The sequence below is a fragment of the Lampris incognitus genome, chromosome 13, assembly GCF_029633865.1.
Source record: "Lampris incognitus isolate fLamInc1 chromosome 13, fLamInc1.hap2, whole genome shotgun sequence".
NCBI classification, from domain to species: Eukaryota; Metazoa; Chordata; class Actinopteri; order Lampriformes; family Lampridae; genus Lampris; species Lampris incognitus.
This window is the reverse complement of record NC_079223.1, coordinates 24424167-24440282: the sequence shown is the minus strand read 5'-3', so window position 1 is coordinate 24440282 and position 16116 is coordinate 24424167. Positions and strand designations below refer to the sequence as shown.

Sequence of the window (16116 nt, the reverse complement as noted above, 5' to 3'; positions counted from 1 at the left end):
ATTATCTTTTTTATTTTTCTTTCTATCACTTGTCCCATATACACACACACCAATGCCACTCTGCAAAGATGCCAACTCTCACGCTTTTGGTCATAAGATTCACACTTGCGGGTCCTGTGTCATGCTCTCATGTGCTGCAAACAAATCCTCATGCAAAACTACACTGATGAGCCAAAACTTTATGACCACTCAAAGGTGACCCTAATAACGTTTATCATCTCCAAACAAGGGCACATGTCAAGGTCTGGGTAGATTAGATGGTAAGCAAACAATCAGTTCTTGTAGTCAACATGTTGGATGCAGGAGAAAAGGGCAGGCGTGCGACTTTGACAAGGGCCAATTTGTTATGGCCAGATAGATGACAGGGTCAGAACATGTTTGAAACGGTAAGGCTTGTGGGGTGCTCCTGGTCAGCAGTAGTGAGTACCTACTGACAGTGGTCCAAGGAGGGACAAATAACAAACCTGCGACAGGGTGTTGAGTGCCCAAGGCTCATCGATGCGTGAGGGCAGTGAAGGCTAGCCTTTCTGGTCTGAAACGACAGAAGGTCTTCTGTGACACAAGTCACAGAAAATTCTAATGATTGTTATCAGAGGAATTTGACACAATACACAGTGCATCGCACCCTGCTGCGTATGGAGCTGCGTAGCCATAGACCAGTCAGAGTGCCTATGATGACCCCTGTCCACTGTCAGAATCGCCTACAATGGGCACACGAGTGTCGGAACTGGATCTTCGAGCAGTGGAAGGTCGCCTGGTCCGATGAGTCCCATTTTCTTTAGATCACGTGGATGGCCATGTACATGTGCACCGTTTACCTGGGGAAGTGATGGCACCAGGATGCGCTGTGGGAAGACGACAAGCCGGTGGAGGCAGTATGATGCTCTTGGGCAGTGTTCTGCTGGGAAGCCCTGGGTCTGGCCATTAATGTGGACACCAATTTGACATGTGCCACCTACCTAAACATCATTGCAGAATAGCATGATACTTCCATGTGCTACATCCCCCTGGTGAAACTCATCACTGTGAGGTGAAAAGAAGCGACTGGCGACTCCACATGTATTGGAGGAGGCATGTGGTAGTCTGCAGCCCTCCCCAGATTGGCAGAGGGGATGGAGCAATGACCGGGATGACTCAGAAGAGTGGGGTAATTGGACGGATACAACTGACAATTAGGGAGAAAAAGAGGGGGGGGGGTCTTTAAAAAAAAACACATTCTGTAGGTTTCAATCCAGACGGCATAGTTGTCAGAGTAGCCTTGAGTCTGAGGAAAAACTGTAGGTAATTTGCTCTGTAATTTTCACCGAAGTGGTCCATAAAAACACAGACATGATTGATCCAGGTGGGTTTAAAATCACTGATATCTGTGGTAGCCTGCATGAAGAAAAACAATTGACCTCCCCCCCGGAGAAACGAATCCTTTCCGAATAGGGCTTAGGGTAAGGTTTCTCCTTTTATGTCCGATCCCTATTCTCTGTGATGTAAATTGTGAGGTTGATCCTAGATCAGCACTCCCATTATGAGAAGGTTGATAACAGAATTACATTCTAAGGCCTGCTGTGTTTTCACCTTTGCAAACAAGACCTAGACTGTTAGCATTTCGATGCTGCATCGTATTAGTGTACGTACTTAAAACTATGAACTATAGTTTAATTAATGTTAAGGCTTATTAAGCAGTCTATCAATTGATGTGAACATGTGCAGGCACATTAATTAATATTAAAGCTTATTAAGCAGTCTAACAAATTGATGTACACATGCGCAGGCACATGCTCCTGCATGGAAAAAATAAAATCTCACTCCAGGCACCCAACCAAATCTGGCAACCCTGATTCTGTCCACTAAGATGTTCTCAAACTGAACACATTACCAACAGGTCCCGTCTGGTAGCACAGATACTGGCATGGCTCTTACAGCCTATAACACATACACACATTGTACACCCACTGTCAAAAAATTGGAAATGTCTCTGTTGTGTGGTATCGTGTGCACTTAAAAGTCAAACAGCATACCAAAGAAAACTCTGTGTTGTTTTGTAGCAAGTTACCTAAGTTTGGAGTCAACTTACCGAAAGCAGATAGAGCCGTATCCTAATATTCAAAAATTATAGTGTGTGAGCATTAGTCATGATAAGAAGAAAAAAAAATCGGACCTGCGATTTGTGAAGTGAAGCCTCTGACATGATAATAAAAAGTGGAAGACGGGAAGAGATTAACAAGGGCCAAAATGTTTTTTCACAAGAACAAATAACCTGATAAACCCCTGGATGCAAATTGCCACATTCCTGTTCTTTAACTATCCATTACATTGCCATGCCATTTCCCACTGGGCAGCATTATCTCCAGCCCAGACTGCTATTTACTAGCATAGCTAGCGCGTAGTAAGTAATGAGATGAATGCAGAAGGAGAGTTTTAACCTTGAAATTAGCATTTAGCGCTGACTCCTTCTCGTTCCAATAAAAGTATTATATGGAGCTTCATGGCTATGATAATCTGGCTGGGTCAGGCTGATGCATTTAGTCGGATGTTAATTTAAACCTGTTATTTACCCACAGAGACCTCCAAGGGCCACTTACTATTCTTTATGGGTACCTGAGCAGCTGTCAGTCTACTTTATGGTCCTGCCTGCATCGCACTCGAACCTTGTTTGCATATAGTCAGAATACATGGATTGTGACAAAATGCAACACTTGCAAGCACACATTAGAAATGGACACACACACACACACACACACACGCACGCACGCACGTTCATCCACTTACACATATTTCAGGGCATGCCTAAATGTTTTAGCATTTAAATAAAACAAATATCAACTTGGTTCGGGCATCATGGAAAGTGAATTCAAGGCTGCATAAATAAGCCAATTCATATTGACCAAAGAGCATACTAAAAAAATAATGAATCTCTATTTTTTTTTTTTTTGGAAGATCCATCTGAAAACCCGAATTTGATAATTATGACAACAATATGAACAAACCCCCCCCCCCACACACACACAACACCAACTAGGGTCTGCATCTTACCATCAGAGAAGTTTTGATTTGTGTCGTATTAATGATCCAATGCATCTTGATACGTTTCAAGAAGTCAAAAGATTGATGCAATTCGATTCAGTTCTTTCTTGATACAGTATGATGGGTTGCAACATGATGAAATTCAATACAGTGCGATGCAATAGTGCAAACATTTTTGTGACTGGTTGCAAGAAGAAATCCTAATAGGTCATCTATTCATATATCTCCTCAATCCAGTAATGGGAGAGGGAGGTGTTAACATCCTATTTGGGGGGGCGTCTGGGTAGCGTGGCGGTCTATTCCATTGCCTACCAACACAGGGATTGCCGGTTCGAATACCCATGTTACCCCCGGCTGTGTCGGATGTCCCAAAAGACACAAATGGCCATGTCTGCGTGTCGTAAGCCGGATGTGGGTATGTGTCCTGGTTGCTGCACTAGCACCTCCTGTGGTCGGTCAGGGTGCCTGTTCAGGGGGGGAGGGGGCACTGGGGGGAATAGCATAATCCTCCCATGTGCTACATTCCCCTGGCGAAACTCATTACTGTCAGGTGAAAAGAAGCGGCTGGCAACTCCACATGTATCGGAGGAGGCATGTGGTAGTCTGCAGCCCTCCCTGAATCAGCAGAGGGGGTGGAGCAGTGACTGGGACGGCTTGGAAGAGTGGGGTAGTTGGCTGGATACGATTGGGGAGAGAAAAGGGGGAACATTCCAAAAAAAAAACCCAAAACATCCTGTTTGAAATCTCATTTGTTGGTAGTAAAACATGAAAATCCATGCAACTCTAAATAATCTCCTCCTCTGTTAACAATGTAAAAACCCTGTCTCTCCTTGACTGGCCCACAGTGAATCCATGATGTCGCATCTAGCCAGATTAGTCGTGCTACCTGTATATTTCACTGCTGCTCGACATGTTTTGCATATTGCTTCACTTCTATCAGGTTATCTACCGTTCTTGTGAAACCCAGCGTTAGCCCATTCCTCTGTTTTGGTGGTAGACTGGAACACACAGAAAGTTGGTTAGTTGGTTGTATTTGAGCATCTAGCAGAGAGGGAGACAGGCATGCTAGGGAGACTTTCACTTTGGAGAAATAATGAGAGAAAGGCACAACACAAAAGGAGCAGCAACAGCAATTACTAGATACTAGAAAATAAGATACACGAGTCATATCAGTCTTTACTGATATATTGATGTATCAGTAAATACATTGACTTACACTTCAGCAGGGTGGTTGCTTGCTGAATGGGAGCTTTAATCCTGAGCCCTCTGATTGGTGGAGGGCCCATTCACTACGCCTAGGGGCATTTCTGGGCATAGGCAAGTGGTCACCTAGGTCACCTACCGGAGGGTGGTGCCCATCAGCCCCTTAAAAAAATATATATATAAACACTACCGTTCAAAAGTTTGGGATCACCCAAACAATTTTGTGTTTTCCATGAAAAGTCACACTTATTCACCACCATATGTTGTGAAATGAATAGAAAATAGAGTCAAGACATTGACAAGGTTAGAAATAATGATTTGTATTTGAAATAAGATTTTTTTTACATCAAACTTTGCTTTCGTCAAAGAATCCTCCATTTGCAGCAATTACAGCATTGCAGACCTTTGGCATTCTAGCTGTTAATTTGTTGAGGTAATCTGGAGAAATTGCACCCCACGCTTCCAGAAGCAGCTCCCACAAGTTGGATTGGTTGGATGGGCACTTCTTGCGTACCATACGGTCAAGCTGCTCCCACAACAGCTCAATGGGGTTCAGATCTGGTGACTGCGCTGGCCACTCCATTACCGATAGAATACCAGCTGCCTGCTTCTGCTCTAAATAGTTCTTGCACAATTTGGAGGTGTGTTTAGGGTCATTGTCCTGTTGTAGGATGAAATTGGCTCCAATCAAGCGCTGTCCACTGGGTATGGCATGGCGTTGCAAAATGGAGTGATAGCCTTCCTTATTCAGAATCCCTTTTACCCTGTACAAATCTCCCACCTTACCAGCACCAAAGCAACCCCAGACCATCACATTACCTCCACCATGCTTAACAGATGGCGTCAGGCATTCTTCCAGCATCTTTTCATTTGTTCTGCGTCTCACAAACGTTCTTCTTTGTGATCCAAACACCTCAAACTTGGATTCATCCGTCCACAACACTTTTTTCCAGTCTTCCTCTGTCCAATGTCTGTGTTCTTTTGCCCATCTTAATCTTTTTCTTTTATTGGTCAGTCTCAGATATGGCTTTTTCTTTGCCACTCTGCCCTGAAGCCCAGAATCCCGCAGCCGCCTCTTCACTGTAGATGTTGACACTGGTGTTTTGCGGGTACTATTTAATGAAGATGCCAGTTGGGGACCTGTGAGGCGTCTGTTTCTCAAACTAGAGACTCTAATGTACTTATCTTCTTGCTCAGTTGTGCAACGCGGCCTCCCACTTCTTTTTCTACTCTGGTTAGAGCCTGTTTGTGCTGTCCTCTGAAGGGAGTAGTACACACCGGTGTAGGAAATCTTCAATTTCTTAGCAATTTCTCGCATGGAATAGCCTTCATTTCTAAGAACAAGAATAGACTGTCGAGTTTCAGATGAAAGTTCTCTTTTTCTGGCCATTTTGAGCGTTTAATTGACCCCACAAATGTGATGCTCCAGAAACTCAATCTGCTCAAAGGAAGGTCAGTTTTGTAGCTTCTGTAACGAGCTAAACTGTTTTCAGATTTGTGAACATGATTGCACAAGGGTTTTCTAATCATCAATTAGCCTTCTGAGCCAATGAGCAAACACATTGTACCATTAGAACACTGGAGTGATAGTTGCTTGAAATGGGCCTCTATACACCTATGTAGATATTGCACCAAAAACCAGACATTTGCAGCTAGAATAGTCATTTACCACATTAGCAATGTATAGAGTGTATTTCTTTAAAGTTAAGACTAGTTTAAAGTTATCTTCATTGAAAAGTACAGTGCTTTTCCTTCAAAAATATGGACATTTCAATGTGATCCCAAACTTTTGAACGGTAGTGTATATATATACACACACACACACACACACACACACACACACACACACACACACACACACACACACACAAACAATATTATATATAATCTTGGGGGCAATTCAATCTATATGTATTTTTAATTATTATAAAAATAAAATAAATAACACACGAATTAAGACTTATTTATTTGTTGAGTGAGATGATGGGAGAGATGAACTGTAAAATCCCTCTGTACACATGAGGGCTGAGCTTCCGAATCCAGGGTTGGCTCCCAAACCCTGTGCAAAACCTGTTTTAGTAGCTCTTTGACGATTACGCTTAACATCATGTGGACCAGGGTGCTGTAAAGCAATACAAAATCCACTCAGTGAAGAAGATCATTGGCCCCAACCTACCTGCCCTCCAGGACCTCGGTGACCCCAGGTCCGGGAGGGCAATCATCACTGACCCCTCACCCTGGCCACCACACGTTCCAAGCTGCCCCCTCATGGTAACAATGCCAAACAATTAAACCTGACACAACCAAGCACATAAGTAACTTCTTCCACCAAGCAGTGGTCTCCATCCATATCTAAGCTGTACCCCCAATCACCTTCCTCTGTTGCCCTTAGCCCTCTACACCTTCATGGACATTAAAGGACATTAACACTCTACTTCCTTCCTGCTATCTAGCACCAACTTCATACTACTCAGTCAATTTGTTATGCTCAGCCGACACTGGCTGTATTTGTCATACACTTACAGACAGTATACTTATTATTTAGTTGTTATTTTTTTCTGTTTTTTTAATATACGAAAAGCAGTGCCCCACTGTTTGCAGTTTTTTTTTCTCCTATTTTTGTCCTTATTACATTTCGTTTTGCATTACAGAGAAGACCTGTACTGTCATGCACCATTCTGTTTAACAGTACAGCACACACAAGACCTGCTGGTCCCTGATTTTATTTGCTTCCTTGGCCTGCTCGGGTTAGATAATCCACTTCATGGTGTTGTGTTTTATGCAAGCAACCCATTTAGTCAAATTCTTTGCATGTCCAAACAGAATTGGCTAAAGGAAAGAGATATGGACTATGTTGCCAACTAATTTGGGGCAGCCGAGCAAAAGGCTAGAAGACAAACTTTAATTGTGTTCTGTTTTTCTAGCTGGGGAGGACCTACCCAGCTAAATATGACATTGGGAACATTGCAGTGGGGCAAATTATCTTCTTTTTTTGGGGGGGGGTGTTCCCTTTTTTCTCCCCAATTTACTTGGCCAATTACCCCACTCTTCCGAGCCATCCCGGTCGCTGCTCCACCCCCTCTGCCAATCTGGAGAGAGCTGCAGACTACCACATGCCTCATCCGATACATGTGGAGTCGTCAGCCACTTCTTTTCACACGACAGTGAGGCGTTTCGCCAGGGGGCTTTAGCATGTGGGAGGATCACACTATTCCCCCCAGAGGAGACACTAGTGCAGCGACCAGGACACATACCCCACATCCGGCTTCCCACCTGCAGACACAGCCAATTGTGTCTGTAGGGACGCCCGACCAAGCCGGAGGTAACACGGGGATTCGAACCGGCGATCCCGTGTTGGTAGGCAACGGAATAGACCGCTACTCTACCTGGACGCCCTAGTGGGGCAAATTGTGATAAAAATGTCATACAAGATGATCAGAGAGATGATGCTCAAGGTGCTTGCCCATTTCTTTCCCTGTCACCCAGGTGCTGAATGAGGCGGTGGGGGCCATGATGTACCACACCATCACTCTCACCAGAGAAGACCTGGAGAAGTTCAAGGCCTTACGCATCATCATCCGTATCGGCAGCGGCTATGACAACATTGACATCAAGGCCGCTGGGGAACTAGGTGAGAAAGATGGTGTAAACGAATGTAAAAAAAAAAGGGGGGGGACAAATACAAACAGGTTGATAGAGAAAAAGAATTTGAATATAAATATGCTGAGAATGACAAGCAAGAGATGGTCACAGTTACTGTCGTGATTCTCATTTTTTGAGCATATTGCGTTTTCTACACCAGTTACTTGAGAACCAAGCCTCACTTCCCATTTATCATTACTGTACGGCCAAAGAGCCATTTGACTATCATATCTATAGCAAAAAAAGAAAATATCCGTTTATATGTTGTAAAAAAAAATGCTGTGAACAGAGAAGAGCTGTATGAAGAGGCCAAACCATACTGACTCTATGTATGCACAATAGGTCATTAAGATGATCAAATAAGCAATACAAAATCATCTGCAATGTAATGCGAGTTAATGCAAACGCTGAACAGAAAGTAGGTTAACAAACTCTTCTTAAAACATTTTCAATCAGTTTTGGGGCATATACTTGCTGCCAGCACAGGTTTAAGGGTCATAATCCTCATTAGTGTCATTTAAGTCCTCTGATGTCAGGTAGCGTAGAGGTCTATTCTGTTGCCTACCAACACGGGGATCGCCGGTTCGAATCCCCGTGTTACCTCTGGGTTGGTCGGGCGTCCCTACAGACACAATTGGCCATGTCTGCGGGTGGGAAGCCGGATATGGGTATGTGTCCTGGTCGCTGCACTAGCACCTCCTCTGGTCAGTCGGAGTGCCTGTTTGGGGGCTGGGGGGGAATAGCATGATCCTCCCATGCGCTACATCCCCTGGCAAAACTCCTCACTGTCAGGTGAAAAGAAGCGGCTGGCGACTCCACATTTATCAGAGGAGATGTGGTAGTCTGCAGCCCTCACCGGATCGGCAGAGGGGGTGGAGCAGCGACCGGGACAGCTCGTAAAAGCGGGGTAATTGGCCAGATATAATTGAGGAGGAAAAAAAATGACATATATGCTTTTAAAAGCAATAATAACCATTTACCATCCCTTTATCCCAGGCAATAGTGCTCTGAAGACATACATGACTCTACAGCAAGTAATTCAGTACATATAGCATTTTATTTACAAACGGGACACTTCCCAAATATCTTCTGTAATGGGAAACTTTGTTCATCCCTGTTGGGAAATGGTCTCTTTGCCCCCCGCAGTCGGTCAGCGCTCAGTGTCAGCTACAGAACACTTTCAGTGTGGGTATTTGACCTTCGCTCTTTGTTCTCATCATTTTATGCCTCCTTCTTGTCCAGGCATTGCGGTGTGTAACATCCCCTCAGCAGCTGTAGAAGAAACGGCAGACTCGACGCTTTGTCACATTCTCAACTTGTACCGGCGAAACACCTGGCTCTACCAGGCTCTCCGGGAGGGCACCCGGGTCCAGAGCGTGGAGCAGATCCGCGAGGTGGCGTCGGGAGCGGCCAGGATCCGGGGCGAGACGCTTGGGCTCATCGGCTTTGGTGAGCTATATGACTTACCCGGGGTATCTGTTGCAGGGAGCTGAATGATTTGTAACTTAAACAAGCTTGTAAAGCATTACCTGGAAGAGTTTATGGAGTGCAAAAGAGCACAGGTCAGCGTATGTGGGAGTGTTTGTGCTCGAGGCTTAGCTTTAAAATTGATGACCGAATCTGACCCTCTCATCTTTGTCTCACACTGCAGAAGGGGGGGGGGGACGAATCATCCACCTCAAGCAATTTATTAGCAGATAGAGACAATAAAAAAAGTAGCAAGAAATACATGGCAGAGCTTGCACAGCTAACAGGGCAGCATAAGCTTGTACTTAAAGTTGAAATCTGTGATTTCCCTGCTCTGTCCCCCACTATGCCAGTGATAATTACAATGTGTAGAAACCATTGTTGATTGTTTGTCATCAGCTCAGCACTACAGTTCCCACCATTGTAAATGTGGTATCCTCGAATCTAAAGCTAACACAATAAATCTAATGTATTACAAACTACATCCTACTATATGGGGACACTGTTGTATTGTAGTATTTATTATATAATTACCTGTCCAACAGAAGCATTGCCACATCTTCACCCCGTTTCAGTCCTGAGTAGAAATGTGTTTGACACTGACCAACGTTTTCAGCAGTGGTATATAGAGACTGTCTTCAGCCATTGTAAAGATGTCAGTTAGTGTTGTGTAACCTGACCCCATGGTCCAGATGGTTGAAATAACTATTAATGGAGAAAAATCCTGAATTTTAGCTTTAAACGTGTGCAGTGATGTGATACAATCTCAGCTTCTGTAAGCCAGCAGGGTCTGCTTCACCTACAGTTTCTTAAGATAAGAATGGTGATGTTAAGACCTCTGATCCATCCATGTTGTTTATATTTATATATACTCTATTGTCTATATACTCACCAGGTGAGATGAACTCACCTGGTGAGTGTTTTGTAGAAACATGGTCTCAGGACTGCCTTAGTTTCTGCCTTAGGATACCCTGATATATTAAATTTTACTTTCCTTTTCACTTTTTTTTTCTGTAGAAGTGGAAAGTGTCTGTAATGAACATTCAGTTTTAAAGAAAATCCTATTTTTTTTATCTTTCCTTGCTGAAGACAACACATACCACTTGTCAAAAGCTTGCTCTTTGGCTTCCTAGCTAGCAGTACCCATTGATAACAGTCAGGAATTTCGATACTGTCTAATCAAAGATTATACAGGACACTGTAGTCGTCACTTTGCACAGCGTTTTAGTGTATTTGGCAAGGATACAAAATGAAATAAAATATTAAAAAACAAAATGTGCAGCTATCACTTTATTTATGTTTTCCCTTCATCCTACGTTTTTCCCTTCTCACCCAGGTCGTTCGGGCCAGGCAGTCGCAGTGCGAGCCAAAGTGTTTGGCTTCAATGTCATCTTCTATGACCCCTACCTGCAGGACGGCCTGGAGCGCTCGTTGGGCGTCCAGCGTGTCTACACCCTCCAGGACCTGCTGTACCAGAGTGACTGCGTCTCCCTCCACTGCAACCTGAATGAACACAACCATCACCTCATCAATGACTTCACTATCAAACAGGCAAGCGACAGGGGTACCTCCATAGCCAAATGGTTATAGCACATATCACATGGTTACAATGTCGCCGGTTCGATTCTAGCTGGCAACCTATGTTGCATGTCATACCTCTCTCTCCCCCTCATTTCCTGTCTACCTCTCCTCTTCCACTGACATATAGACAGCATATGACTAATATGATTGTGCAGTCTTAAGGTGACCAGGTGTCCAGGTAGCGTAGCGGTCTATTTTGTTGCCTACCAACATGGGGATCGCCTGTTCAAATCCCTGTGTTACCTCTGGCTTGGTCGGGCGTCCCTAAAGACACAATTGGTCCGGTGGGAAGCCGGCTGTGGGTATGTGCCCTGGTCACTGCACTAGCGCCTCCTCTGGTCGGTCGGGGCGCCTGTTCGGGGGGGAGGGGGAACTGAGGGGAATAGCGTGATCCTCCCACATGCTATGTCCCCCTGGAAAAACTCCTCACTGTCAGGTGTAATAAAGCGGCTGGTGACTCCACATGTATTGGAGGAGGCATGTGGTAGTCTGCAGCCCTCCTCTGCTCGGCAGAGGGGGTGGAGCAGCGACCGGGACGGCTCGGAGAGCAGGGTGATTGGCCAGGCTCAATGTTGAGAAAAAGGGGGGGGGGGGGAAATCAGAAAAAAGATGACCAGGTGTCCCACTTTATGTTGTAATGGACAACATTTTAACCCTTTTGCCCATGTGCCACATACTGAGACCCCCCCCCTACACACACACACACACACACACACACACACACACACACACACACACTTTCAGGTAAAATAAAAAACGTACAAGTTTCTCCATTTCAACATCAAATCAATTCTGATTATCATCCAATAATAATAATCTCTGACATTCTCTGCTTGGACATTTCTACTGTCTTATATTGTAGTTAAATTTGTCATACATTAACATGCTCTTTTGTCAAAAAACAAACACACCAAGAAGGTACATAGTTGAAGACCACTCTTATTACTTACCATTGGTCATGCCCATAGCAATTTATTTTCCAATTTGATTTTGAAGCATATTATAAACTGTCATGTGCTTACTTGTGGGCAAAAGTATAATGACAAGTGTGATATAAATGTGTTTAAATTCAGTTCATGTTATGTTAAAGTTTTATAACTTTTTGCATTGGTAAGCCATAAAGAACCGACAGTATAAATCTGTCTGGCGTCGTCCTGCAGATTTTTAATGTTTGCCCTGCATTTCGACTTTGTGTCACCCTATGCAGTCTCATTATCTACTGGTGGTTACCACTGCCACCCACAGTACAATCTGTGAACTGCATCCCTCGTATGACCTCTTGACGTCATCCGTGGTTTGAGTCTCTGAAGCATGGGGCCATATCTAGTTCACAAAGAATTGTGCCGTCTGCTTTCGAAACAGCGAGTCGAGTAGTTCAGCATCTTTGTGCATCGACACATTTACATTGTCACTGCCTTAATCCTTGCTTCACTTAAAATGAGATTACAGTCATCTGAATGATTCTTATTTTCTTCCCTCCAATGAGCGATGTTGTTATTCTCCTGTTATTGCTGTTATTTCTCTTTTTTCAAATTTTGTTCTTTTCCCCGTCAGTCTTGGAAAAGTCGTTTCTGCTCCATTTCTCTCAGTATTATATTCAGCTGATGTTGGGCACCTCTGGGCACAGCGCCTAAAGCCCACAATTGCTGTCATACACTAAATGCTGTAACAAAATTGGCTTTTTTAGTAACGTGGGTCACCTATGGGTCTTTGTCTCTGTGTGAACCATGGGTGTGTAGATGCGTCAGGGTGCTTTCCTGGTCAACTCGGCAAGGGGGGGCCTAGTGGATGAGAAAGCCCTGGCTCAGGCCCTGAAGGAGGGCAGAATACGGGGGGCTGCCCTGGATGTCCATGAATCAGAACCCTTCAGGTAGATATACACATTGTTCCTTGATTTCAGCTTTTCATTGAACTGGCATTGAACCATTTAACAAAAACCGAGTCGGTGCTGTACCAGTTGAAATAGACCAGTTAAATGATTGCAGTGAATCAGTTTTACCGTACTTAACTTCATACTTGGGCAGCATGGTGGCGCAGTGGTTAGCATGGTCGCCTCACAGCAAGAAAGTCCTGGGTCCGAGCCCCGGGGTAGTCCAACCTTGGGGGTCATCCCAGGTCATCCTCTGTGTGGAGTTTGCATGTTCTCCTCGTGTCTGTGTGGGTTTCCTCCGGGTGCTCCGGTTTTCTCCCACAGTCCAAAGGCATGCAGGTCAGGTGAATCAGCCGTACTAAATTGTCCCTAGGTGTGAATGTGTGTGTGTGTGTGTGTCTGTGGGCCTTGTGATGGCCTGGCGGCTTGTCCAGGGTGTCTCCCCGCCTGCCGCCCAATGACTGCTGGGATAGGCTCCAGCATCCCCACGACCCTGAGTAAGGATAAGCTGTTTGGATAATGAATGAGTAATGAATGAATGGATGAATGAGCTTCATACATGATTTCATAATCAGGAGAGGTTAATTCTGTTCAATTTGTGAAAAGTGAACACATTTGAACCTCTCCTGGGTATTTCACTATCTGGATGACTGAAATTGATCAACATAGACATGGTTAATTTCATATTCTGCACACCTGTAATGAACCACAACATGAGCAAAGACAATAATTGTTGATCTTCTCTCATTTTGGGATGAGTAGTTTTGCCCAGGGTCCCCTGAAGGATGCCCCAAACTTGATCTGTACACCCCACACCGCCTGGTACAGTGAACAGGCCTCATTGGAGATGAGAGAGGCTGCTGCCACCGAAATACGCCGAGCCATCACAGGTACGCAATCAACCTCATATCCACATACACACAGGGAGGAACACTCACAAACTCTAACTGTATTGATTCACAGTTAAAAGCTGTTAGGGTGCGGTCACACATGCGCAAAATTAAAATTGGCGAGTATTCACCTCCTGTTCACTTCCATTCTACGTGCATGAAGGAATGAATGAAACATTTGCTTCAGGTGGCAAAAGAAATTTGCATTTTCGCTTCACGTGGAGTTGAACTTTGGTGAACTTCAACCAGCGAATCCGCAGCCTCAACCAATAGCAAAGAAGTGTATGTGGTTGACCCCACTCAGCTGTGATTGGCTGTAGTAGTGAGCCAGGATGGAGGAGACTTGGATTGTTGCTGTGTCTAACCAGCCGGTATTGTACGACATTGCCATGAAAACTACAAACTGCCCCGCAAGAGAGGTGCTGCCTGGCTGGCAGCGAGTTGGGAGACAGGCATTGAATGTAAATCAATGGAAAATGTATTAATAACATCAGTTCGTATGTTGCGGTATTTGTTAGGAAGCTCAACTTGGCTAAGCTAGGTAACAAATATAACTTGTACACCAATGTTCTCCCTCTGTATTTGTCCATGAAGCTACGATAACATGTACAAGTGAGACAATTAAGTGAAAAAAATTTATTTGTCTTTCTCTGGACTTCAGTGTACATTCTCCCGTCGCAAAACCAACAACCGCTCATGTGCGACCGACAGCCACAGCCACTCAAATGGACTACAAGACAGCAAACTGATTTCCATGTGCATCACATCCTGCACTGCCCACATTCAGCACGACAAGATGCTCATTCGCCGGCATTCGTGCATGAGTGACCGTCACCTTATGAGGAGTCTGCATTATTGTTAACTTTGCATGACGCTGTAGATAAAAGCGGTAGTGTTTCATGGAAGGACAACTTCATTTCACATATGCATTGCCTCTTGTTGGGAAGATTGACATTCATCCTCTGGTAGTGCATCCGTTTGTTTTGAGGAGAAGAGTGACAGATGTAGCGGTGTTTTGGAAAAACGGGTGTTTGCCAGATATGCAGCAATGAGGTAATGTATCTCCGGTTGTGGCTACGCGTCCCTTCTGCGTGTCATAAATTGTTTCATCACATTTCATGGTTAATCCGACCCGGAGATGAGCATTTGGATGCAGCAATACCTAATCTTCTCGCTGATCGTCTCATTTTCATATGCCGGTCATATGGAGGGCATCGGACTGAAATTGAGTCTGACATATAATCAGTGCAATACCCCTCGTGTTAAGCGTCATCAGTGTTGTTCAATATTTCCAATGCAGGTCGTATCCCCGACAGTCTACGAAACTGCGTCAATAAGGAGTTCTTTGTCACCACGGCACCCTGGGGAATGATGGAGCAGCAGCCGCCTCAAGTTCACCCTGAGCTCAATGGCGCCGCCTACAGGTAGCTAGGATCTGACTCACAAGAAACCCAACAGGCTTCTGACATAAATGTATGGCTCATCAGTCTCTCTGCCTGCTGCTCACTTTCTACACTAGCTGAGCTTTAACACACGGGGGGAGGAGGTAGTCTACATTTCCACATATATGTTTGTCATAATTTTATCTTCTTTTTTTTCTTCTAAATATCAAAGATGGGTTCTTTTTTTTCTGGCACATTATCAGGCTTTCACAGGACTTGCCCCAAATGAATTGTACTCCCTGCTAGTTCAAACTAATAATTTCTCAGTCTCTATATTGTCTCAACCGGACTGAACTGCTTCTCTCACACAGAGTGAACCAAACCATGGTACAGGCCATAGCAACGGGGGGAATGCAAGACAAATTATATACCTAATTCACAACCAGGTAAATAAATACTACTACTGCTGGCCCATAGGCCGAGCCCTACCACCAATGGTCAAAGCATACGGTTAGTGAAAATCGGTGAAAGCTATAGTTAATTTGTGCTTCATATCCCAACTCACCTGTACCGCACCCACTGAACCTCTGACTGGATCCCCAAGCCCCACCCCAAACCAGAATGACTGAAATAAAACATCCTAACGTAATAGTTTTTATCCATGACAGAGGCTTTTTTTTAAATGAGATATGTGACCTGAAATAGATACAATAAGTATCTCTGTCCCACAATGGTTATGAATGGTACTGAAGTGGTGATCAATTAAGTAAAGGGGAGTTTTTGTTTTTACTGATCCGATGTATTTTCAGGGAGAGTTGAGGAAGAAGATGCTATTTGGCGAAATCTTAAAAATTTTAAAGCTAAAATTTGTAATTTGTGATATTGGGCAAATATACAAAAAAACAAATTGATTTGGGTGTCCGGGTGGCGTGGCGGTCTATTCCGTTGTCTGCCAACACGGGGATCTCCGATTCGAATCCTCGTGTTACCTCCAGCTTGGTCGGGCATCCCTACAGACACAATTGGCCATGTCTGCGGGTGGGAAGCTGGATGTGGGTATGTG

The 16116-nt window shown here is 44.4% G+C and overlaps 1 protein-coding gene across 4 annotated transcripts in view; it reads left to right on the top strand.

Moving 5' to 3' along the window:
* LOC130122407 (C-terminal-binding protein 2-like) overlaps positions 1–16116 on the top strand; it is an 86884-nt gene that overhangs the window by 67086 nt on the left and 3682 nt on the right. For 2 of the 4 annotated variants that reach the window (XM_056291306.1, XM_056291302.1), the window contains exons 3-9: positions 7708–7852; positions 9106–9312; positions 10667–10881; positions 12651–12781; positions 13544–13671; positions 14972–15095; positions 15425–15499. In XM_056291306.1, coding sequence (XP_056147281.1) covers positions 7708–7852; positions 9106–9312; positions 10667–10881; positions 12651–12781; positions 13544–13671; positions 14972–15095; positions 15425–15488 — 1014 coding nt within the window. In that variant the 3' untranslated portion in view covers positions 15489–15499. The remainder of the gene's footprint in view (positions 1–7707; positions 7853–9105; positions 9313–10666; positions 10882–12650; positions 12782–13543; positions 13672–14971; positions 15096–15424; positions 15500–16116) is intronic. The other 2 variants (XM_056291304.1, XM_056291305.1) reach the window with 1 other exon arrangement.